Raw genomic sequence first — 24,950 nt, forward strand, 5'->3', positions numbered from 1 at the left:
TTGCTTAAATGTGCATGTTTTGACTAATAATAGGTTGTATTCAACCACGAAACAGCATGACTAATTGATTGATATATTTTTGATAGAGTGAAGCTGCAAAATTACTGTGTACAGTTGATATGTTATTATTGTCTTTTCTTGAACAAATTTGAAATGACAAAATGTCCCCAAACTAGATATTTGTGAACGAATGATCAGTAATAGATATGGAGAAGTGGTAGGATTAAATAAACTCTCCTTTTCAGTCATGTTGTATTGTCCAAATGTAACCACAGGATGTTACTTAATGTGACTAATCCAAGATGTTTGGGAAATAGCAGCTCATTTTGTTACCATGGCAACATCGAAGCCACCATCGATTTGTCTGCTTAGGTACTTTATTTTGAAAATGAACTTGATTCTTAGATGTTTGTGTGAGATATCCCTCCCCTCGTGTACTTTTCGGCTAAGAACCAGGGCACATAATGACTGGATGACAAATCGCGCCTTCATGGTTCCAGATCATTGGTGGGTCCGAGCTTGCAGGCAGCCGTTCATTATCCACATGGCGGGCGGGCGGAGTGAGCCAATGGCAGGGCCATCTGTTGTGAGTGCTTTCACTTGAGTCCACTCGACTGCCAGCTATTAAATAATTTAACGGCAGAACTGAAGTAGGAAAGTTGAGGCTCCGTCCGCAGAGTCCTCAAAGAAGCGAGTGAGGCTTTTAAGTGTGGCGCGACAAGAGGCGACCCTTTCCTGCCGCTTCGCAGAACTTCCCACTCATGTGAGAAAGGTCTTCATGAAAACCGTGGCGTTGTCGGCGCTTGATTGCGTACAGCAGCCAAGGTCAGTCCACAGCGGTCCTGAAAGTGGATTTCCCCGTAGGATGCAGAGAGCTGAATGCTTTCTGACGGTTGCCATGGTAACGCATTACACGGGAGGCTAGGTGAATGGTGAAGCGATTTTCTTAGAAATTGATAGCAAATTGATAGCATTAGCGTGGGTTTTACTCCTCCCTGTGGATGTCACATGACATTAACTAACTAACAGCCAAGGTCAGGGATGTCCAAAGTGTGGGCCAAGGGGCCATGTGTGACCCGCAGCTCACTTTTTATTGGCCCCCAGGGATTATTCTAATCATAAAATTAAGCATGAAGAAGAATTAGGGCCACATAAATACATAACATTGAAAGTTTGAACAAGATATTTTGAAATATATTTATGTTTAATAAAAAAAAAAGTAAAGAAAAGAGAAGAATATCAAAGTGGCCCCCACAACACCTTTTCATCAAAACAAACTAAAATCAACTAACATTTTAATAAAGGAATCAGTGATGCATCCACTCTACACGTGGCGCCCTCCTGTGGATGTCCTCATGAAAACCCTGCGTGTTCTTTTGTGCGTGCGTGCAGGACTATGACCTGAGCCAGCTGCAGCAGCCTGACTCTCTGGAGCCCGAGTGTGTGAAGGTGGGCATCAGACGCCTGGATGAGAGGCCCCTCCATCATGACCACCAGTACCCCCTACGCTCTGCCGCGCCCCACCCTGGAGACATTGGGGACTTCATCCACGAGGTTCGGCTTTGTTTTCAAACCACTGTGGACATCTTGGTGTTCCCACACAGGAAGTGATATGTGACTACTTCCAATGCTGTGTCGCAGTCAGCCCACTTCCATGCTTACACTGAGCATTTTGAGTGCATAAATGTGATCACACTGACAAGTACGATAAAATGCAGTGCACTGTCAGTACCCGGATGTTAGACTCAAAATGACTCATACGTAGTTAAGAGCATGGAAAACAGGTTAAACCTGTTTTCTAAATACGTTTTTTTTACATTATTAGAGCCCTGTAGACATGAAATGACACCCTTATAGTCACCATTACACTCCTATGATTTATTATTTACACCGCAGTGCACAACTCTTATGCTGCGGGTACTCAAGATGGCCGCTAGCTAGCAAGCTAGCAAGAGAATAAAGACAAAGTAAGTAGCCAAAAACTTAGCACTTCCACGCAGAATGAGAGGAGAACCTGTTTTCACTCGATCTCAGCTATGGTACAGTATGTCCGCCTCAGCCATAGCATGTCGGCTCGACTCTGCTGGCTCGGCCACTGTTGCAAACTCCTCAGTAAGAAAAGTAGCTATTGGCTGTCCTGCAAGTCAGTAGATGATGGCATCGGCTAATTTCCATATGACATATGTAACAGATGCTGTAGGACAAAAGCATAACCGAACTTCTTAATTACATTTAGAACTATAAATAAACTTGATTCTTGGTTTGTTCATTTAAAATTGGCCATCGCTTCATCAGAATAAAATAATTTAAATATTATTTTTAAGCAATTATTATTCATTAATTTCTGGAAAAAAACGGTATATAGTGAGGGAGTGATAATCGAACCGCGATATTGCAAGGAACGACTGTATTGTTGATTTCATGTGAGGTTAAATAAACACCTCGCTACAGGCAAGCGTGATATTGTGGTGACCAGGAAGTTTTGTGTTGTGTAGATGTCTGACTGTTTTGTGTGACCGTGAACATGTCAGGTGAAGCGCTTGTGTGTGCGTGCAGTGCGTGTGTGGAAACAGCTACATTTACTTAAACTCCTCTAGCTACGTTTGCTGTACTGACGGAAGTATTCCATTCAAGACACAGCAAACACCGATGTGAAGAACCTCTGGACCTCACAAATGGACATAAACTAAAATCCTGCATTTTCCTCACTTTTCACTTCCCAGAGGTGCATTGATCACCTGTCCAAATACTTTTGTCTCATCCAATGCAAGACAGGAACAAAAGCAAAGTCCGGTGGCTTTGCGCTTCCTAATTAGCTTTGCTAATGGTCAGGATTAGCCGGCCTCCGACTTGGTTACAACCTGGATCAGCTAATATACCGCTGAATACATGAAGGTAATCCAACAGCGATGCAACAATGCTTTTTTAGTCAGTTTAGCGTAAAAACAAAAAAGAAAACAAAACACAGCCAACATTCCATCTTGTTTTTATTGTTAAAGGAAAACTCAGAAACTTAGGCAGCCCCGCTTTGAACATCATAACCATCTAACTCAAAAATTGGTCATGAAATCCAATTAATTAGCAAATTGAGAATGTTACCTTCTCCTTCCGTGGCATAAACAGATAAATTCCCAAGCTGACTCGCCTTGACTATCAATGTTGTCATTTCACAGCAAGTCTGCTGTCTGTTTGTCCGCCAGAAGATCATAAAACACTTTCTATCTGCTTTTAAGACTTTTAAGATGCTTTTTACGCCGCTCTTGATCGGTTCGCCCTTCTCTTTTGACAAGGTGAAAGACTTTATGTCTTGGAATTCTCCAAGTATGGAATTTAGCAGGATGTTGTCGTTTATAGATTTCCTGTGGCTTCACTGATTAGCGTAGCATAGCATTGCGATCGTGCCTTTAAAACATCCTAAAAGCGTCCTCCGATGCCATGCAGAGTGAGACGTCTTCCCTTTTAACAGGGCTTCAAACCATCTTCACAGATGAGAAGTCATTGTTGACGCAGCCAAAGCTGCCATCAACGTCACTCTCTGGGCTTTAGTGTGTGTGTCTTGTCATCGGGCTGCATAAAGACATCTGCCAAGCAGAGCTATGAATAATGAGCCGGGCCTGTCAGACACGGCGAGCTGATCTAGACGGCTTAATTCCGACAGACGTGACGAGCCGATGCCTCAAGCCCCGCCTCCCGCTCATCTACGCTAATTCTCTCCTCCCGGCCAGTCTCCAGCGATGGCCACATGACACAATGCAGGAGGGAAGGAAAACTATATCCACAAAAGTATTGGGACCTAGATCTTAATAGATGAATGAATGAATCAAAGGTTTCAGACAATTGTATGCTTCCACTGTTGTGGGAACACTTTGATAAGAGCCTTTTCTGTTCCCAGTGTACATTACCGTTACTTTTGTCCACCAGCATTTGACAGGAAACTACCGTTTTTATATTTTTGCAGTCTATTGGTGAGACAGCACTCCCCAAGTCAAAAGTTTAGAGACACCTTCTCTTTAAACAGCATGCAAAGGTGTCTCCAAACTTTTGACTTGGGGTGTGTTGTCAAAAGTTTAGAGACGCCTTCTCTTTGAACAGCATGCAAAGGTGTCTCCAAACTTTTGACTTGCACTCCATGAGTACGTGATAGTGCCAAAAAAGGAAAACTTTCAGATCAGATAAATGTGTGGGAAGATTCGTGTTCCTTGTGAGGCTGGCAGCCCGTCTGAGCAGTCCCTGCTCCCTCACAGGTGTTGTAAACAAGGACCTGTGTTTGGGTCCGGGTGGGGCGGGGGTTAGAATGGAGGTTACGCCGAGTAATCTGCTGAATCTCCTCTTAGAGATGTAGGCAGCGTCTGTCCAGCCTGACCCAAATCCTCCCCCAGCCATGCTCCGCTAATCTCTCCTTCTCCCACAGCACTCCCTGCTGTCCATTGTCAGCGCTGCACACACACACACACACACACACACACACACACACACACACACACACGCTGATCTCCTTCATCTCTGCTGTGATGCGTCTTCTCCAGGGAGCCAGTCAGAGGGGAGGGGCTAATGTGGAGGTTACAGAGCCCGGCCGGCAATTGGAAGTTTGACATCCCGAGTCTTACTTGTGAATTTGGCTCCTGTCAGAGTCTTGAAAGGGTCCTCACGGGTCGCTGGAGCAGGTAGCAGGAGGGTTTAACTGGAATCTGACGGCGTGAGACTGCACTGCACTGCATATATAGGAGAACTGTGGGATTACTCGTGTAATCCCACGGCAGATATGTGCAGGCCGGACACTCGGCCGCTCGGCCACAGAGCCTGAGCTCACCGTCTTTCATGACGGTCAGCAAACGCTGCAGAATAATTATTTCATCTTGGCATTGGGTGGTTTTAGGCTGCATACGCGCAAACAGTTTTTCTATCCAGTTCTGTCTTTCCTTCACAAACGCGAACGTCGGTTTTTGTCCTTATAAACTGAGCTTTTGGAATGAAGGTGGGGGGTAGCCTAGACCCTCAGCCCCTGACCAATCGCAAAAGTGTAGTAGTCAGGCAGGAAGCTGCGGAATCGGAGCGTTTCGGCTAAAAGGAGTAGAATGCAGATTGTACCTGCACACAGATTGAGTATTTTATTAACAGAAACTTAATTTAGCCCCGCCTGCCTCTGAAATGAGCAGGATAAGGCCCCTTCATAGATAATGTACACGTCAATGTACATGTAATATATCACTGTCTATCAACAGAGGCGTTATAATGCACGACCAAGTCAGCTGTAGTTGCTTTTTTGGGCTTCTTATTGGCCAAAATGTGCATGACAGCCGGAGAATATGTTTTATATGGGCAGGAGGGGTGCGACAATACCGAAAATTCATGGTTCAATTGGATTCGATACTTGTATTTTACTGAAATTACCTAAATTTGTTTCAACTGAAAAGTACAGTTTTGCAATGAAATGACATATATGTGGTGCAGCCTATACCTGCCTCATTTTCCGCTGTGCACACTTAAACTTAGAACCAAATAAAACAAAAACAGCATCTTGTAAAAATAATAATACAATAAATAACAAATAAACAATTCACAATTCAACTGAACATGGCCATAAAGATTATTACACATAATTTGACTTATGTTCATACATTGTAGATTCAACAGTTTTTCAGTCTAACTACATAGCATTCGTTGTTTCCACAGTTCACGTACACATTGAGTTTGCTATTTGCAATTCTAAAATAAACAAAAATAATTGTCAAAATGAAAATACGGCCAAAGTCAAGGCAACACTTGAAAATTTAAGAAGATTTTTTTCAATGAATCATAAAATAATAGAAATAAGAAGTACGTCTAGAAAAACACATTTCCAAAATGGAGTTCAGGGTGTGCATGGCGCAATTTACTCTTTTTTTTTTTTTAAAGATTATGCTGACTTATTTTACTATGAATTTGGATAACAAAGATGAAAAGATGCCACGGAGGAGCAGCGGCGAATCAGGAGGGGACTGTGATGTCAGCTGACTGATGTCATGTGACATTCATGACTAAGGGTTACAGCATTGTTCCATTCATAGTGCTGTCGAATCGACACGGCAGATACATGTATTTTTGCACCCCAATGGTGTTTTGAATTTTTTTTTTTTTTTTTTACTCCGCTCGTTTTGATGGAGATTTTTTTTTTTTAACACCGGAGTGTTAATTTGCGTTTTTTGAAAGGGTTAGGTTTAGTCAGGTTACGTTTGTCAGTGTTGGTGTGGACATAGCCTTGGAGGTGATGGGACTCCAAGGATTAGCCTATGACATCCATCTGCTTTCAATGCCTGCCGTCATTATCCCACAGCCGCTATAAGCACTCTGCAAACATGATCGCCTTGTTCACACAATGGACGAGGCGTCACATGGCCACAGTGACGGTGCAGCTGTCTCGCGTGGCAGAGTTGCTTGATGTATGTGATGTGTGCCCACGATGCCCTCTAATGTTAGATGCTTGTTTGAAAAATAATGTGCAGACCTCGCTCAGGTGACATTTCATTTTTTACGACCGCCCTTCTCGTTCTCTCTTCCTCTTCTCTGCCAATCATCATCCATGCAATTAACAACAAAGTATAAAAGCTTTGTTGTGCCGAAAACCCCCTGAGCATGATATAAATAGAAATAATCTGATACAGGGTCAAACTGTGGCCACCATAAAGCCTTTATGCACTGTTCAGGTGATTTGTTAACTCATTCAATACCAAAGACATAGACCATACCTTTTAAGTTTTTTTTTACGTGAGAGGCAAAAAGAGGCGATAACGCAACTCTGCAATAATGCATTTCACTTCAGAGCACTTTTAAGACATAAAAACGGCCACAAGGTGGGAGAAGTGCATTTGATAAGAGCTCGGCAGGGATCATGTCAATGGAAGAATCACACATAACAGGAAGGAGGAAGTGAGAGGAGTGTAGTGTGCAGAAGGTTGCGCATTGTAGGGAAATTTTAAGGCATGCACACGCACACACATGCACGCACGCACGCACGCGTGCACACACATGCACACACATAGCTCAGTGCCAAATGTGAAAATGGTAAATAGTTCATGGTGTTTTATTTGTAAAGAAATTATTTTCATGTAAAAAAGTTTTCCCTGAAACTTGCCTATGTTCTACTGCTGATTAGTAAAGAACGGAAAAACAAACTTTTTCTTCCTGTTGAAAGACAGGAGTCTAATCTTTATTTTTCATAAGAATCAACTTTTTTTTCTCATAGGGCCTGAAGGCTGCAGACAACGACCCCACGGCGCCCCCCTACGACTCTCTGCTGGTGTTCGACTACGAGGGGAGCGGCTCCACAGCCGGCTCTCTCAGCAGCCTGCACTCGTCCTCAAGCTGTGGCGACCAGGACTACGACTACCTCGGCGACTGGGGGCCCCGCTTCCGTAAGCTGGCCGACCTGTATGGCGGAGGCGACGACTAGCGCTCTGGCGGCGGGCGTCTTCAGCAGAGAAGATTTTGGGGGGGAATTTTTTTGCGGGAGGGGGGAGGGTGGGTTGAGGGGTGGGTGGCAGCAGCACTTCTGTTTCAGCGCCAAACGGCTTCTAAGGACTTGCCGAGACTTGTCGCCGTACGACAGCGGCGAGCAGCCGGGAGCTACCGTGAGAGCGAGGGCGAGCTCGGCGCCATCGCGATGAAGGACGCTCACTTACACTTGAAACTCACAGGACATGAACACTGGGGTCAAATGTGCCTTTATGTACATTGTTGGCTTGTGTTGGCTCTTCATTCTCTATGTTGCTTTCAAGCTCCTAGCAAGCCCACGGCCATGATAGTGTGTTTGTGTGTGTGGGTGTGTGTGTGTGGGTGTGTGTGTGTGTGTGTGAGAGTAAGTTGTTTCCACACTGGATGGACACTGTAAAAGGTCAGAAAAAAACATGGCAGCTTTACTGTGCAGCTCCATGCTTTCTAAGGTTGAAATATGACATTAAAAACAATATATGCATTTTGGGGTTTAAAATAGCGTAAATACTCTAATTGTAGGAAGGGCGTTTATTGAGAGAGGCTGTTAGTTTCGAAATGTGAAAACTAATTATATACTGTATGACAAGTTAATTAGTTTTACTTTAATAATGATTTGGAGTGCATGAGAAAGTGGAAAGGCAAACTTATTAATAATATAGTATACAGTACAGTGTTTCCCACAGGGTGGGGCAGGGAGATGATATAATTGGCAAATTTGCATACTTGGCCATGACGCATGTGCAAAGTGAGTGAAAAGCTAAGTCACAAACAAAACTGAGTGCTTTTAGGTGGTGGAGGGGCCTACAGCATCACCCACTGTTCAGTGAGAATAGCCATATGTCACAAAAAAAAAAAAATTGTAATTATTAATGAATGTATGGGGAAACACTGGTATATTGCACAACAGACAAACCGAACCGATGTTGATATTTCTTGAAATAGAACCCAAAAGGTATATCGTGAATTTAATGTTATGTTGATGCTATGTAATGTTTCTTATGACGTATAAACTAGTCTGAACACTGAGGGTTCCCTTTAAGATCTTTCCTGGACACGCCCACGCTAATACGCTTGCAGACAGAAAAGTGATGCTTCATCTTCCTTAACTCATAACTTCTCAGTTCCTTCCTTCATTGTTAAAGTTGCAACGTGACTAATGCTAAGCTAGCAGAGCTAATGCTAAAACGGAACAGCTAAACCTTTCAAGGATGACGGCATACAAAGTCAAACATGTCAGTATCTTATTCTTTTGGTTCTTTTGCCTTTATTTGCTTCAGGAATAAAGCTTTTGAGTGCACAGCTTTTGGAACAAACATACAGTATATTCAAGATAAATATTTGGAATATAACAGCTGTGACGTGCAAAAGTAAGAACATGTCTTCAAGCTACCTTTCTACCAACACTTACAAACTAAAGCGTACCGTAATGCTCATTTTAAATGGGCAGCATGAATGTGTTGAATGAGAGTTTGAGCAGCGCCTGAAAGTTGTCATGTTTTTTTTGTTTGTTTGTTTTTTGTTTCCTGGAAGGCGAGAAGACATGTACAGCAACACCCGATTCCTGAAGGATTCCCTTTATTTGTTTTTCTTTCACAAAGTAACTTATTCAGCCGTCGGCCAACAGAGGGAGCCCAGTCAAGTTCTAGTCGGTAGCACGGAACGTTCTGGATGCTGCTTGAAGACCAACAAGGCAAAGTTACTGACTTTTTGCCTTAGTGTTCTCTGGAAACTTTCCAGCTGGCTTCTTCACTGTAAACTGTACAGATTGTATTTCTCTCTCTTCTCTCTCTCTTTCTCTCTCTCTCTCTCTCTCTCGTCGTTCTTTGGATCGTGAAGATGAAATGCTAATGTACATGTTCTTTGGATTACAAATTAAACATTTTTTGCATGTTTTTATCTTTTCATGATGAGGAAACTGCATTTTTCTACATTATCGACACTATTATTAGTCCACTTATTAAATGCACACAAGTATGTGCACTGGTCAGAACCTTAGTTTATAACAATAACATCTAATACATGAGTTGTTCATTCCTCCTAGCTTAGCGGCTAATGTATATACACGTTTTCACTTTTTTAAAATAAAAAGCAGAGCGTGGTGGTTGATAAGAACAGCCTGTTCCACTCTCGTCCTGTAGGTGGCAGTAATGGGCATTGAAAATGCATGAAAGAGAAAGCTTCAAATCCAGCCGGTGCCAGACGTACAATAATTATTGTATTTGTACAATAATTTCACCTTCTGTGCAATGTACAATCAATAATTTGAACAAATCCCACAATGATGAATAGATGGCTATTCGCAAACCCGATACACTCTGTACATTGTCTCACATACCTCTTTACAGCCAGGTGGAGGTGCTGTTTTGCCTATGCCGTGTTTTTTTTCCCCCAGTACTGTGCTGATAGTTTATTTAAAGGTAAAACTACATTATTAGCTATACTATCGAAGGTATCTGGTAATGTTTTACTGAGCAACATCAAATCGGATATGTTTGATATATTTCCTCATAATATGATCATTTGTCAACACTGAATGTAGGCCATAAATGGCGGCCATCTTTTCCTGTGTTGCTTCTAACATTCTTACACTCACAGGATTTCAAATATGTCAATTGGCTGGCACAAAACGCAACAAAAAGAAAATTACACTTTGAAATGTAAGTAAAGTTTATCCATTTATTTGCACATGTAAACCTTAACATTTCTGTCAAAATCTGTCAGCAGTTTGTAATGCTAGCATGTTTGTAATGCTAGCATGTTGTCACTACATACCACTCTTTTAGGTAACAGTAAAACCAGTTTTGTTCAACTTGGTAGAACCTTAACAATGCTGCTAAAATACTTGAGACCTCAATGACCCTCGAGTATCCTAACGAGAGACCTACTGAATAATTAAGTTAAGTACTGAATGAGTGTGTATGTGATAACAGCTCTTCCAGTGTGTTGTTAGGATTCCCATGTGTTGTTCTTCCATAACGATGCAAGGTGAAGCAAGAGAAATAAGCTGCTGCCAACACAACAAACTCCCCTTTTAAAAAAATCCTCTTTCTGTGCGATGCTAAAATGCTAACAGACGCTAATGCCATATTTCCGAAGAGCTGACACACTTATCTTCCTACCATGACATGCTAATCTTCATGTTGTCTTTGAATATTTGGATGTCACTCATGCTCACCTTAAGAGCCTCCACCCATCCTTCCTTCCTTCCTTCCTTTCTCCCTCCCTTCTTATCTCACCAGGAAAGGAATGATGTGGATTATTTCATTATTCTCATTATTATTCTCGCCAACATAAACTGTCATCCCTCTTTTCTCCCTCTGCAGAGCCAACATGGCCGCCTTTGCATGGAAACTGCCTACGCTGTCTTATCTGGTAAGTCTTCTGTCTTTGTTTGTTTTTCACTTGTGTCATCATTCAGTCAGAATCAGTAGGATTCAAAAAGTGAATTTCTGTAGGGGATCAATATCTAGCATATAGCTGGAAAATGTTTTAGCCTCAGCATCAACACCAATGTATAGTGTCACGCTCTTCGGTGACACCGGTCAGTCACCTGTTGTAGTTTGTGTTTTTTCCATTTATGTTTGATGTTGTGGCTCACTCCTCTGTTGGCATGCTCAGATACTCACACCTCCTGAGCTGGGCGGAGCTACTGGATCCCTGCAGCTGTTTCTCATTAGTACCCTTTTTAGTCTCCTCACCTGCAGCTAGCCAGCACTGGTTTATTCTCCATGGTTGTGCTTCCAGACCATGTGCTACTTCTCTTGCTACCACTCACCTTTGTCCTTCTGCTGCAGCTTGCCTCGCCATTCCAACCATCTCGGCCGTCTTGCAGTCCAGTAATTCGTCCAGCTCAGTGGGTAGTTGCAGTTATCTTTTGTTTGCTGAGTACAGCTCTTGTTTTTTTCGCCCAGGGTGCCCTTCTTTGTTCTGCACCGTCGCCCTGAGTTCCTGTTTTTGCCTTACCTATTTTTTTTTGTTAAATTATGCTTGAAGTGTGTCTGCATCCTGGGACCCAATCACACCACTCCTCAGAGCCTGACAGTATAGCTCCAGATTCCTCATCTCTACCGAACAATGGCGGCACATTGCTTTCATCCTATACACTTGGGGTTTTTTTTAATGATGGAAGAGGGTTTTCAATCTCTGGTTTCTCATTGGCACGATGGCACACTCCCTGTCCTTCACTTAATGTGTAAAACGGTCAAATCCAATTGGGAATAAATGTACTGTTGCACACCTACTTAGCAGTGATGAGACTTCCGCTCAGTGACGCCGTATGGAGTGGGGAAGTATTCCTGACTGACTGGGGCCCCCCCCAAAAAAGTGAAAATAAAAAAGGGAGCCCAGTGTGATTCTACAGACTAAGATGACTTGTGAAAAATGGAATGACGTCATTGATCGTGATGATGTCACTGTCTTAAAGCGACAGTGCTGCTAAAGCGCAGGCTTAATCATGCTCTTCCACTCACTCTGAGAGTCAAAAAAAGACCTACCCCCCCACGTCTCATCATGACGATGGTGCGACTACAGACTTGAGTCTTGGAGGTCGACGTTGTGTTGACTTAATGATAACAGACGATGGCTGAAGTCGGCAAAGAACCTTCCAGAACCTGCACCATGACATCTACCACCTTGTCTGCGTCTCACTGTGTGTGATTGTGAAGTGTGAGAGTGTCAGAGAGTGATGTGGTGTTGCAGTTTTCCACTTTACAAGCTCACAAGACTCTGGCAGCAACACTTATCTCGCCTCGGCAGCCGTTTGTGTGTGTGCGCGTGTATATGCACTGTTGCGTAGACGTGCGCATGGGCTCTCTTCACTTCCTTTCACTCTTGTATGACAGTTAAGAATGTTGAAATGTGACTAAAAACATTGCTTGTACAGTTAATTGAGCTTTTGTGATGGCCACAGTTTGACCCTGGAATGGATTAATTGACCTTACATTCTTTCCTTGTGGGAGTTTGTGATTTCACATAATTTTTAAACAGCCAAACAAAGTTTCATGTTTTACTTTTGTCTTGATCTTCAGGATGATGAATGACATTCACTGGCAATGAAAAGAATAAGCTCAAATAACATGTGTGAAATGGATTATAAAACCTACATTTGTTTGAATATTTTGTTGGAATTTGTATGCACTTTTGAAGATAGTCTTTTTAATTTAGTGTGCAAAGGACTTGTAGTTACTAAGATATTCATATTTCATTTATGCCAAATTTGCCAGTATGGTATACAGCATAATATACACAATTAAATGCCAATGCCAATCAAAAGTGAACATTATTATCTTTGTATTGATTAGATTGTGGACCTAAAAAAGGGAGTGTAGATGACAAAAAAAAAGACGCCAAGCTCAAGAGAGCGTGTCAGGGAAGTGAACATCTTCTAGAAGTTTCCCCTGCAGCTCCCAGTCAGCCTGTCATGAGTGTGTCGGTGCACTCAGTCGCCATCTGCTTCTTGCCGCTCTCGCCACATGACTTAGAAACGTGTTCCCGGCCGCCTGCATCGCCTGGCACCTTTTTAAATGCTTCGGCTTGGCAGCGGCGTCGTGCTGGCGACCACTTCTTGACTTGACATGTTCATTTTTTTCTGCAGTGACTGCTGCTGCTGTCTTGTCCTTTTGTTCTTGTTCCTGACTGTTGTTGCTGTCGTTCAGTCCGTCTTTAGTGAGGGAACACTTTGCATACAAACAAAGATTGTAGCACAAAATGGTTTCCAGCAGAAATAACGATGATGCATTAAAATAAAGGGGCTCTAAAAACCACAGGTAATCAAGAGTAAGAATAATAAAGGTACGGTAGAACACACTTTTGACGCTCCTCAGACTGATGTCTGATTCACATCGACATAAGCGGTTGTCGGCATAATCAAAAGCAAAACTAACCACTGCTTGCACATTTACTTTACTTTGTCCAGAGGCAGCACGGTTAGCATCTGGAAGATCTGGGTTGGAATCTCCATTGGGCATCTCAGGGTGGAGTTTTCATGTTCTCCCCGTGCGTGCGTGGGTTTTCTCCGGGTACTCCGGATTCCTCCCACATTCCAAAAACATGCATGTTAGGTTAATTGGCGACCCTAAATCGTCCATAAGTATGAATGTGAGTGTGAATGATCGTTTGTCTATATGTGCTCTGAGATTGACTGGTGACCAGTCCAGGTTGTACCCCACCCATCGCCAGGAGTCAACTGAGATAGGCTCGAGCCATACCCCCATGACCCTCAAGAGGATAAACGGCAGAGAAAATGAATGAATGGATGGATACTTTGTCCAGAGACATTAAGATTTTTTTTCCTACAGCAGATTTGTGCATACAGTAATCCCTCATTTTTCACGGTTAATGGGGACCAGAACCTCCCGCAAAAAATGAAAAACTGCGAAGTAGGATTGCCCCCCCCCAGGAATTTTCATGTATGTGTATATGGGTACCAGAATGTTTAAAATATGTAAACAGTATTTATACTTTACATATTCGAGACAAAGATTACAACAGTACACGTATTTACTTAAATCTTTAACTAAAAAACCTTATACAGTAATTAACATTCATCAACATTGCAGAGGCAATGTGTTGGTGGCGGAGGAGAGGCTCTCACTTTACTCTTAGAGGCTTTAGGTTCACTCGGAGACTCGAGGAGGCGAATCACTCCTGGCAGCGCTATTAGTGGCTTGAGGTTCGTCAGCACCTTCTTCAGCCTCTTCATTGTCGTCATCAGGCAAGATTTGGTCATAGAGAGCTTTTGCCTTTGTCCTGATCATATTAGTGTCCAAACTCACTGTCTTTTTTCTGCAATCAGCAATCCACAATGCCAGTGCAGATTCCATTTTCACAATTCTCTTATTATGCGGAGTTACCACACATTTTGCTTCAGTATGGAAGGTTATTGAAGCGGCATTGTAAGGGCTTAACTAATCAAAAAAAGTTATCGTGAACACAACACCAAGATACAGTATGCTAGCCAGTCAGCAGCGTGGATGAGACTGAGACACAACAATGGAAGATGCTAGGTGATGCAGCGATGACGCGCAACCAATCACCTCATGGGATAAATCCACTCGTGCTTTCATTGGTGGATGTCACGCCGGAAACCAATCACGCGCCTTGTCTGAGTGCCTGTGGCATGTACAGTACAGTACATTACAGTACAGGCATGTACAAAGCCTCTGAGTCAACTCATCTCTTTGTTTGGTATGAAGGGAAACCTTCTCTCTCACGCAGCAACATCAAACAACTCCCTTTTCCGCAATATGGCTGCCTATGGCTGTATTCCATTTTTATTTTTTGATGATTTTGTTTTTTAATGAATATTTTGGAAAAACCCGCGAAGCACTGAAGCCGCAAAATTTGAAGCGCGAAGTGGCGAGGGATTACTGTATTTTTATTTAGATTCTTCTGTTTTCATATGATATTTTATACTCTTATCCAACAGAGCAGCTGCGCTAATTTCGTTGGATGTCCTTTCGTACATTCGCACATCTTTCTTCTGGTGGCTAGAAATGTAAAATAAAAAAGAGGTGCATTTTCTTAGTATCTGTGGTAGAATACAGGTTCATACTGCCATGTTTTATTTTGAAGCTCAGTAGTAAGTCACTGTGTGCACGTTTGAATGCTGTGTAACTAGACAGTAGTTATGTTGTGGTGTCATACTGCTTCGTGATAATGATGATGTCAACAATCATACAACACGTTGACCCATTTTTCATAGCAATGATCCCTTTGGCTCCCAAATGTTATGTTTAGCAAAAGAGGTTGGATTTATATGTCGACGTGGACTTAATTGGGCACATTTTAGTAATAAGAAGAAAATGGTGGACCGAGACATGATGAGTTGGTCGACATAGGTTGTCAACATAAGCGGGTTCCACTGTACAACATGAATATGCATAATACAAAAGAAAAACTATAAACTAAAGACATGAATATTACTGCATTCATGACTGTAGCATTGACACTTTGCCACACGTCTGTTGCTCATCAGTGACATCCTATACCTTGTACATTTGTCTGCCCCCTGAATGTACTATAATGTATTTTGCTATGTATAGTGTACTGTGTTTTAGTACCAGAGTAGCACTAACTACCAGCTAAAAGTCCATGTGTCCTTGTGTGTTTTTTGGTCAATAAGGATGAAACACTGTTTTTTTTTTTTTTTTATTAATCCATCCTTTCCTTTATTAGTCTATCTTATAGTGTTTTTTAATTGCTATTATCAAATAGCTAAAGGGCAAAGTGGCAATGCTACAATGATGAATGCACTAATGCTATTTGTTCAACTCTACAGTATTTTGTATTTTACACTGCTGTTGATATATCTTTATTTTAACTGTTCTATTTTTAGGGCTGCACCGTGGTCTAGTGGTTACCATGTTGGCCACACATTCACGCCTCAGTTCGAATCTCGAATCTTCCGTTGGGATTCCGTTGTGTGGAGTTTGCATGTTCTCCCCATGCATACGTGGGTTTTCCTCTCACATTCCAAAAACATGCATGTTAGGTTAACTGGCAACTGCAACTGCAACTGGCAACAAGCACAATAATCCCTAATAAAAACACGGGCTACTGTTGCAGCCGTAACCCATACCAAGCTGAAACTCAACTCTGAACCCCTGACATCAATTCCTGTCCGCACGTCACTCATCTCCCCTAGGCAACACATTTACTGTATAGCAACACACATAAGCATGAGTTTTATTTATGTCTTAAATGGCTTATTTTCTCTTATTATATCTACTATATTAGGTAATAGGAGTGTAAATGTGACTATGGGGTGTTATTTCATGTCTAGAGGATTCTAAATGTTAAAAGACATTTTCCAAGCTCTATGGAAATATTCTATTTAAGGCCCGCTTATCACGGTTGGGTCTGGAACCAATTAACCGTGATAAACAACGGATTACTGTATTTCATTTTCTTCAAAAGTGATAATAATCAAATGCATTTATGTGTTAATATGATGAGGAGATACAGTACATTTATATGCTTGCATCGCTACAGCTGGTTCTCTGAAGGCCACCTTGACTCTGCCAATAATATATGTAAATATGTACAGTATTTAATATGTAAATTCATAGATTACCGCACAGTTGCAATTATTATACTGTATGCGTGTGTGTGTATAATGTGTGCTGGGCAGTGAGCACAGGGCCCACTACAGGACGTCAGGCCTTCAAGCCACCCTCATGGAGCCTGTTTCTGATTGTTTGGTCAGAAACATTCACACCAGTGGCCTGCTGGAGGTCATTTTGTAGGGCTCTGGCAGTGCTCATCCTGTTCCTCCTTGCACAAAGGAGCCAATACCGATCCTGCTGAGGGTTGAAGGACCTTCTACGGCCCTGTCCAGCTCTCCTGGAGTAACTACCTGTCTCCTGGAATCTCCTCCATGCGTCCAGGTACCGCAGTGATGCCCTGGTCCAGATCTGGGAGGAGATCCCCCAGGACACCATCCGTAGTCTCATTAGGAGGATGCCCCGACGTTGTCAGGCATGCGTACAAGCACGTGGGGGCCACACAAACTACTGAGAATCATTTTGAGTTGCTACAATGACATTTTAGCAAAATGGACCAGTGTGCTGCATCATTTTTTCACTTTCATTTTTGGGGTGTCTTTGATTTCCCCCCTCTATAGGGTGATCATTTTCATTTCTATCAAATGATGTGGCATCATTTTGTTACTAATACATCACCCAATTATTATCAGGAAAGATATTCAAGATCATTTTTCCACCAGTTTAGATCTGATGTGTTTTCCAAGTGTTCCTCTAATTTTTTTGAGCAGTGTATATAGTATATATGTGTGTGTATATAATATGTGTTTCCGTGTATATGTGTGTTTGTGTGTGTATTACACTAATATTTGCCCCGTGAATTCTGAATCCCGAATGTGTGGAGATCCACTAGAACAGGGGTGTCCAAAATGCGGCCCGGGGGCCTTTTGTGGGCCGCAGCTGTGATTTTATCGGCCCGCAGCACATTCTAAAAATGTAATTTAACAAGGAAATGTAAAAAAAAAAAAAAAAAAAACAGCAGCAGCAGCAAAAACGGCAAAATCAATCAAAAGTCAAAATATTAAGAGAAGAGTTGCAATCTAGCAAGGAAAAAAAGCCATAATTTCACAAGAATAAAATAATAGTATGGGGAAAATTTTCATTTTAGTTGCATGAAGTTGAAATATTAAACAAAAACTTTTTTTTTCCAGTTAAAAACAATGAATAAAGATGTCATTTTTGGAAAATGTATACCATGGGAATAAATTGAAACTATTAGGAGAAGAAAATATATGAGAAGAAAGTTTAAATTATATAAAATTATAAAAATTGGAAAATTATATTAAAAAAAAAATCTAGATCAAACGGAAAAATATCAATGGAAATGGAAAACAGCAGAAATTGTAGTCAAAATATTAAGAGAAAAAAATAATAGTCTAATGTGAAAAAGTTGAAATTATACGAGAATAAACTGGTAATATGAGGAAAAATATCATTTTAGCAACAATGTTGAAATAAAGAAAAAATTATTATTAAAAATATATGTAATAATAACAATAATATAATAAATAATATTTTTTTAAAAGATAAAAAGTATCATGGGAATAAAGTTATAATTACCAGAAGAAAATTTACAAGAGGAAAGCTGAAATTCAAAAGTTTGAAAATTAAAAATACACAGCAAAATTTGAAAAAACAGCTGTAATTTTTCAGGAATAAAGTCAAAATATTAATAAAAAAAGTCATAATCAAATCAAGAACAAAAGTCACAATTTTACACGAATAAACTATTATTATGGAAAGAAAACTTAATTTTTAGAAGCATTTCACCTTTATAACAAATGTGAAATGCAATTTTTCTTGAGCTACATATAGCTTCTTGACATATCTCTCTACGTGTTGGTTTGCAAAATATCAAAGTGGCCCTTGCATCCTTTCATTTTTCAGGATGTGGCCCTCACTGGAAAAAGTTTGGACACCCCTGCACTAGAATGTCAAATCAGCATGTTTGAGTACAGTAGCTAGAAAAGCGTTACATGCAGTAAACGTGATATATTATGTTGACAACCAGGGGGTCATATCAGGACAAAAGCAGCACACTGTATATTTAAATTAAACAACAGATAGATTAGCATGCAACTAATGTTTTTGCGCTTGTGTGTGTGAGCGTGCACGTGGGTGTTTATGTGTCTTTTTTGGATGTTTTATTTAAGGATATCAAAACTCTCTTATTTTTTTTCCGCCTCCCAAGTCCATTCCACACATCGTCATGGCAACCACACCAATCGCCGTCACTGACTTTGACAGATAAGACCCACTTGAAAGACTGAGAACATCACACACACATACACACGCACTTCATTCCTCACATCCTCTTTTCTCTTTCCATGCAATTTAATTTCTTTATCTCGTCCTTCAGCACATCCCTCCTTCTCCTTCTCCTCCTCCTCCTGCTCTTCATCTCATTACCTCCTCACGCCCCCCCTCAACCCCCCCACACATTCCTTTTGTTGTGTTAACCCCCTCCCTGCCTTACATCGCTCATTCATTGGAAGAAAGAGACACAGAGAGGAGAGCCGTGACCATTGAACATCTGTCCACGGGATGTCGGACAAGCTTACAGGAAGCCAGTGAGACGTCCTCCATCTTTTTTCTCTCCTACGCTGGAAGGCTGCAAACTGCTGCTCCACTTTCACTTTTGCAAGGGAGCAAAGCCTGAAATTTGGCAGGAAAGAAGAAGACTTCTTATTCGCTGACAGATTGAGGACTGGATAGGAGGAAACGAGCAGGCGGCAACTCTTGGAATCTCTCTGATGTCAAGTCCAACTTCCAGAGGCTTTTCTCTCCTTTACATCCGTGCTGCATCTTCAGCCCCAATCTTTGCCTCTTCTCTCCACAATAACATCGCATCAGATTGTTACATTGGGAATCATCTTCCAAGCTCACAATCCAAACTGACACATTTCATAAAAGAAGAAGGTCTCTTTGGACCGATCCAGGTTCTAAAGAGCCACAGTTTAAAAAAAGTTCTACCAAGCCATGATGGAGCGACAAAACAAACTGATCTGTAACTTCATAACTCCATCCCAAGTTCTACCACATTCTGACCCAGACCAAATCAGAACCGATTAGTGGACTCCTTCAGTTCTTTTTGATTGTGGGCCAAGGAGTTTAGGACAAGCAAAGTTGGTTTGTGTCATGCTTCAGGAAGACGAAAGTGAAGAAAATGTTTGCAGTCTGGAAAGACTTTTGTGCATTTGTGAGGTCAAAGATCACCGATTCTTCCATACGAAACCCATCCAAGCATGCCTTTACAGACCTTGCTTTGTGCACTGGGAACAGAAGAGGGTATTTCCCCAAGTGTCCCCACAAAGTTAGAAGCATACAGTTGTCCAAAATGTCTTGCTAGGATGAAGAATGAAGATTCAGGGGCAACTAAAGACTTGTCTGGTGTCCAAATACTTATCAAAAAAATTTAGTATGCAGTAAATTTATCAATTGTTGTCACTTGAACAAACCATCGCCGTGATCTGTCTATTTACTGGCCCAGCTGGAGACTGTTAATATATTTTACACGCTGTACTGGTGGTTGCCATGGCAACTGCCTTGGTAAGGGGGCAGCTTGACTCTTATCAGCCTGCTGGCAGAGACGCGAGAGCAGACTGAAGCATGACTCACGCTCTCTAATGGCTTACTTGGAAGACTCCTCCACGAGAAGTCATCACTGACAACCAAACAGTGCAGCTTCATTGTGTATTGACCCGGCGACCATGTCATCCCTTTGTTAGTTCAACCTCTGGGGGGGCGCCCTTCGCTGGACATGCTCATGAAAGTTAGCACAAACGTCACAAAAAAGTGCTAATGTCACTTGAGCTAATGCTAAGCTAAGTGTAGCAGGCTAATTTGCCTGGTTTTGCCCCATTTAAAATACCAGGTGTGTCAGAAAGGTTCCAGGACTGTTGATGTTGATGATGGCATTCTGCAATGTGAGGGGGCATCGTACTCAGGGCCGGACGATCAACCAGCACATCTACTCAGTGCACAAGAAGAAGCAAGAGTTGTTGCAGGACAATGTGTGGATGCTTCACCATGACAACACGCCTGTGACGGTCATCTGCTGCTGCGCCCCGTTCTCTCTCTCTCTCTCTCTCTTCCACGGCTAGGAGCGCAGCAGGAGCCGGGACAACTGGACACACCGGCAGCTAATTATCCTCCCCCCACTTAACTCAGAGTAGGGGCAGCTGTGAGACGCCGGTTCCTTCCTGACTGCTCGAACAGCGCACTCGCGGCTCGTCAAGCCTTTCAAGATTCGGCGTCTCCATAGCTGGGTGTTCCAGTTGTCCCTTGACCTAGCCTTTTTGCAAGCCTTTTGTGTTTAGAACCTTTTTCCCTCGGGCTCCGCAAGCTGCGGACCCCAGCGCTTTCTCTTCACTCCTGCGACTATCTCCACGCTGAAAGTCAATTAAAGACTGTCATCAACTCACCTTGCTTCCGCATTCTGTGGTCCTCCACACACGCAACCATAACAGCGCCCTGAGCATCCGACAGTTCCTGGCCAAGAAGAAGATCACCCTGCTGAAGCAACCGCCCTACTCACACCATCAGGCTCCGTATGATTTTTTAAAATCCTCCTTCCCAAGCTCAACTAGGTCATTTTTTGAAGATGTGCACGACATCAAGATGGCCTTGACGACGTAAAGATGTGGAGCATCCGGAAGAATCCTTCCAGGAGTGCATGAAGGCGTGGCAGATTAGGCTGGGAAAGTGTGGTAGACTCCAGAGGGATTACTTTGAAGGGGAAAACTTGTAGTTTGGATTTCAAATACAGTATACCTTTTGTGATGCTAGTTCTGGAACTTTTCTGACACATCTCTAAAAGTTTTATAATTAGGTGTTGGTTGAATGGTCGTTCTAGGTTTGGTGGAAAAAGTGAAGGGAGAAGTCTACAGAGAGTGGACATACATGTTTTGTAGCTCAGCGCCAACTAGGCACGGGCCGGTTACTGGTTTCAAGGCACACCACAGTATGGAAAAGTCACAGTTTCAAAACCACTAAAATTGTGTGTCATTCCGTTCCTGCGGTATGAGAGAAAGTGGAGGTCCAGCATGGCCACTACGTGGAAATACTTTGCCACGTCCTGTGTTATTCCTCGCAGTCAGAACTGGGCTTCAATGTGTATTTTATTGTGCATATATATTGTTCAACGGAGATAGCACCCGGCGTTGTCTGCCTCGTTAGCAGTGAGTAGTGAGTGGTGCCGGTACGGCTGCACTGTTGTCGCAATTGTCAGTTGGCATATTACTCACGTCGAGGGCCACCAAATGTGATTCAGAACAAGACAGGAGTCAAGGATAAGTGGTATAAACCGTTTACTCTCCACTGAAAAACCACTTAAAGGAAAACTGCACTTTTTTTTTTTTTTTTGCCCATCATCCACAATCCTTATGAGTCATAAACACATGTCTTTCTCTTTTCTGTGCATTCTAAGGCTATAGAAAGAGGCAGCTCATTAATTAAGTAACGGGGCACACCTATCCCGCCTACAAAGTCTGCTATTAAAACACATCCAAAAGCCTCCAACAAGGTTTTATTGGCATTGTGAGCGTGGCGCTGACACGCTGTGAGCGAGTGTGTGGTGAAGATAGTAGCTAGCCGGTGTGGTGTGGCGAGGTATCACTACACCAGTAACATAGTTTTTCGGCATAACAGTGTTAATAACAATAATAATGTCGCTCTAGCTTGGTTAATATCCAAGTCACATGTAAATGGAGCGGTGTTGGTGGTTTTTGGATGTTTTTTCAGAAGGCTTTATAGGCGGAATAGGTGCGTCCTATTACGTGCATTCTTAGCTGCCTCTTTTTTTTAATCTGTTTTTATATCTTTAGAACGCACAGAAAAGAGAAAGGCATGTGTGTTCATGTCTTACATGAGGATTGTGGATGATGAGCAAAATTTTATTTAAAAAAGTACAGTTTTCCTTTATCATCAGCTCAGTTGCTAAAAGCAATGAAATGACCCTGAAACAGAAGTTTGGGGAAAAGTGTGACCCGCACATTAATAATGTAACATTGCAACTTTTAAAAAAATGTATGAATGTTGTGACCTTCTTGAGCCACTTGCTGAATTCATTTGCATTTTGCTTTGTTGTTTTTTTGCAAAGAAAATATTTATTGTGTTGTAACTTGAGGTGCAAGATTAGCCACAGTAGACTGCAACGAGAACTGCAGGTTATTTATTTATTCATTATTTAGAAAGAATTCAGTTATTTTTTAATGTTCCACTTTGATGGTTTTCTATTAAATGGGTTTAAAAATGACTGTTTTGGCTTTTCAATAAAGATATTACAATCAACACATTTTAGAGCTTTTACTGTGAAGCTGTGATATTTTTGCCCAAGCTTATCATACCGTCATAATCTCACACCGGCCCATGCCTAGCGCCGACTTATTTGAATGAAGTGACCAAATGAGGATGTCTGTGGTGTGAAAAGTGTTTTGTCTTGCCGACAGACAAGGAGCGGATAATGAATGCTAACGATGTGAGTCTCTGCAGTGATTTAAAGCGCACCTCTGTGTAATTGCACTGGGGAAATTAATTGGGTTACAAGGAAATTACACTCAGGAAGACGTGGGGAAAAAAAGATGGTCGTCAGGAGTGATTAAAGAGAGAAAAAGTGTTCTCGGCATCCTACGGCCCTTCGAGGTTCGAGGAAGACGGGCAATGCTTTTCCTGAGGTAAAGGTGTCTGTTACTGTATGGAATTCACTTCCTGTTTGCGCTTGCGGCAGTTAGCCACCTGGGAGGATTGACAAAAGTGTCAGATTGCAATCGTTATTCCTCTGGGTGGTGAACCACTTCAATCTTGCAGGGAAATGAACTTACTGATCATTTCTCCATGTTCCATAGCAGGCTTTATCAAATTAAGATATGTTGCCATGGACTGAAATGGTTAATACGCTGAATCATGTGCCAATGGAATACTGTCAGTACACTTTAATAAGTATACAGTACACACTGTCTGAGTGTACAAACAATGTCGTGCTGTCCCAAGTACTTTACTGTCGTTGCACACTTACAATGTTGACCTGTTTTGTCTTCTTCTCGCCTTTTTCATGGTGAATCGCCACCACTTGATGCAGAATTTTTGCCAAAATTTGGGTCACCTTATGAAATGTCTGCCAAATGATCGTAGTCCACTCTCTTTTTAGTTTCTATTAGTGTTTTTCTTAATACTCCAATGTTAGTTAGCGTATATCTGCTAATTGAAATGAAAACAGAAAGTGGCTATGGAAGCAACTATGTGTGGGAAGGTGTATTTTTACCTCAGTGTGGAACAAAGTCAGATGTCGGAGGTTTGATTCCGCCTCTCTTCTGTCAGCGAATTTTCAGAAGCACACTGAGCCCTTCACGCTCCGCCACTTCCCACCTGACATTTTGCTGGAGAAAAAGACGCTCCGCTTTGAGCCAAAGAGCTTCAGGTCGGGAAGAGAGGAAAATCAATAAAAGCAGGGTAACGCACGGGAACGCCGGAGTTCCTCGACAGCATAAAAAAGCGAGAAAAGCCGAGTTGGCGACTCTCAATCTCAAAATCCGATGAATCTGAGGAAGTCAGCAACTCCAACAGAGTTTGACGTTTTCTTCTCTGTTGGTGAGTCACTTCTTCACTCTCTGCTTCTTTTCTTTGATCGCTCGCCGCTCGTTAAGGAATCTCAATTTGAGATCAAAAACTTTTTAATCCAAGCGCTGACTTGAGGTGTTCACGTCCAAAAACACCACGTCCATTTTAAATCTCCAGGTTTGTCCCGTTGGATAACTCGTGTCACAAAATGGGGCCTACAGAGAGTTCTTTCAAACTTTATTGCTCAAAAATGTTTGAAAGTTACAGACAAAGATGCATGAAAAAGTGGGGTTTTTGCTTTGCTTTGGCTAGAGTCAGTAACAAGTCGAATGCATTAAAGATATTTTTATGCTCTGCTGAATGAATTTGACAGCAAAGATGGAGGATTATATATCCGAGCTCAACAGAAAGTGATCAGACTTTTACAACAAAGTAACAGAGTTTTCCTGGAGAAGGATATGGTGCATGCTCTAACATAAAAAAAACCCTTCCAAAGGCGATAGTGCCTCACCAGCCATGAGCCTCACCGCACATCACTGGTAGAAGGAATAATAAGATTCATCACAACACAATTAGCAGCATGTGTTGCAGCTTTGCACTCTTGCTCTGCAAGCAGGCCCATAATAACACACACAGCATGTAATCAATGCAGCTGCATAACATTCATCATCACAGATTGAACGTTGTTGTGTTTGCAATAAGAACACAAGAAGCAGACCAATAGTCAATATGCCTTTTACCTTGGCTTAGTGTCGTTGAACAGCAATAAAAAACTCACAGTTGTAAGTAGTAGTAAAGAAAGCGAGACAATAATATAATTATTGGAAGCAGGCATGATGAGGACGCTGTGGAGTTTCTTGCTGCGGGGGGCTGAATAATAAA

The 24,950-nt window shown here is 42.0% G+C and overlaps 2 protein-coding genes across 2 annotated transcripts in view; both read left to right on the forward strand.

The window, feature by feature from the left end:
• Positions 1-9,364, forward strand: part of LOC129188423 (cadherin-2-like) — a 70,054-nt gene extending 60,690 nt beyond the window's left edge. Inside the window, exons 15-16 of the mRNA XM_054788886.1 lie at positions 1,393-1,554; positions 7,223-9,364. Of these exons, the coding sequence (XP_054644861.1) occupies positions 1,393-1,554; positions 7,223-7,429 (369 nt within the window). The 3' untranslated portion in view covers positions 7,430-9,364. The remainder of the gene's footprint in view (positions 1-1,392; positions 1,555-7,222) is intronic.
• Positions 9,365-9,690: 326 nt separating this feature from the next.
• LOC129188315 (aquaporin-4-like) overlaps positions 9,691-24,950 on the forward strand; it is a 37,950-nt gene continuing 22,690 nt past the window's right edge. The window contains exons 1-3 of the mRNA XM_054788626.1: positions 9,691-9,887; positions 10,066-10,127; positions 10,794-10,842. Coding sequence (XP_054644601.1) covers positions 10,815-10,842 — 28 coding nt within the window. The 5' untranslated portion in view covers positions 9,691-9,887; positions 10,066-10,127; positions 10,794-10,814. The remainder of the gene's footprint in view (positions 9,888-10,065; positions 10,128-10,793; positions 10,843-24,950) is intronic.

This window comes from Dunckerocampus dactyliophorus, chromosome 10 (assembly GCF_027744805.1).
Source record: "Dunckerocampus dactyliophorus isolate RoL2022-P2 chromosome 10, RoL_Ddac_1.1, whole genome shotgun sequence".
Lineage (NCBI taxonomy): Eukaryota > Metazoa > Chordata > Actinopteri > Syngnathiformes > Syngnathidae > Dunckerocampus > Dunckerocampus dactyliophorus.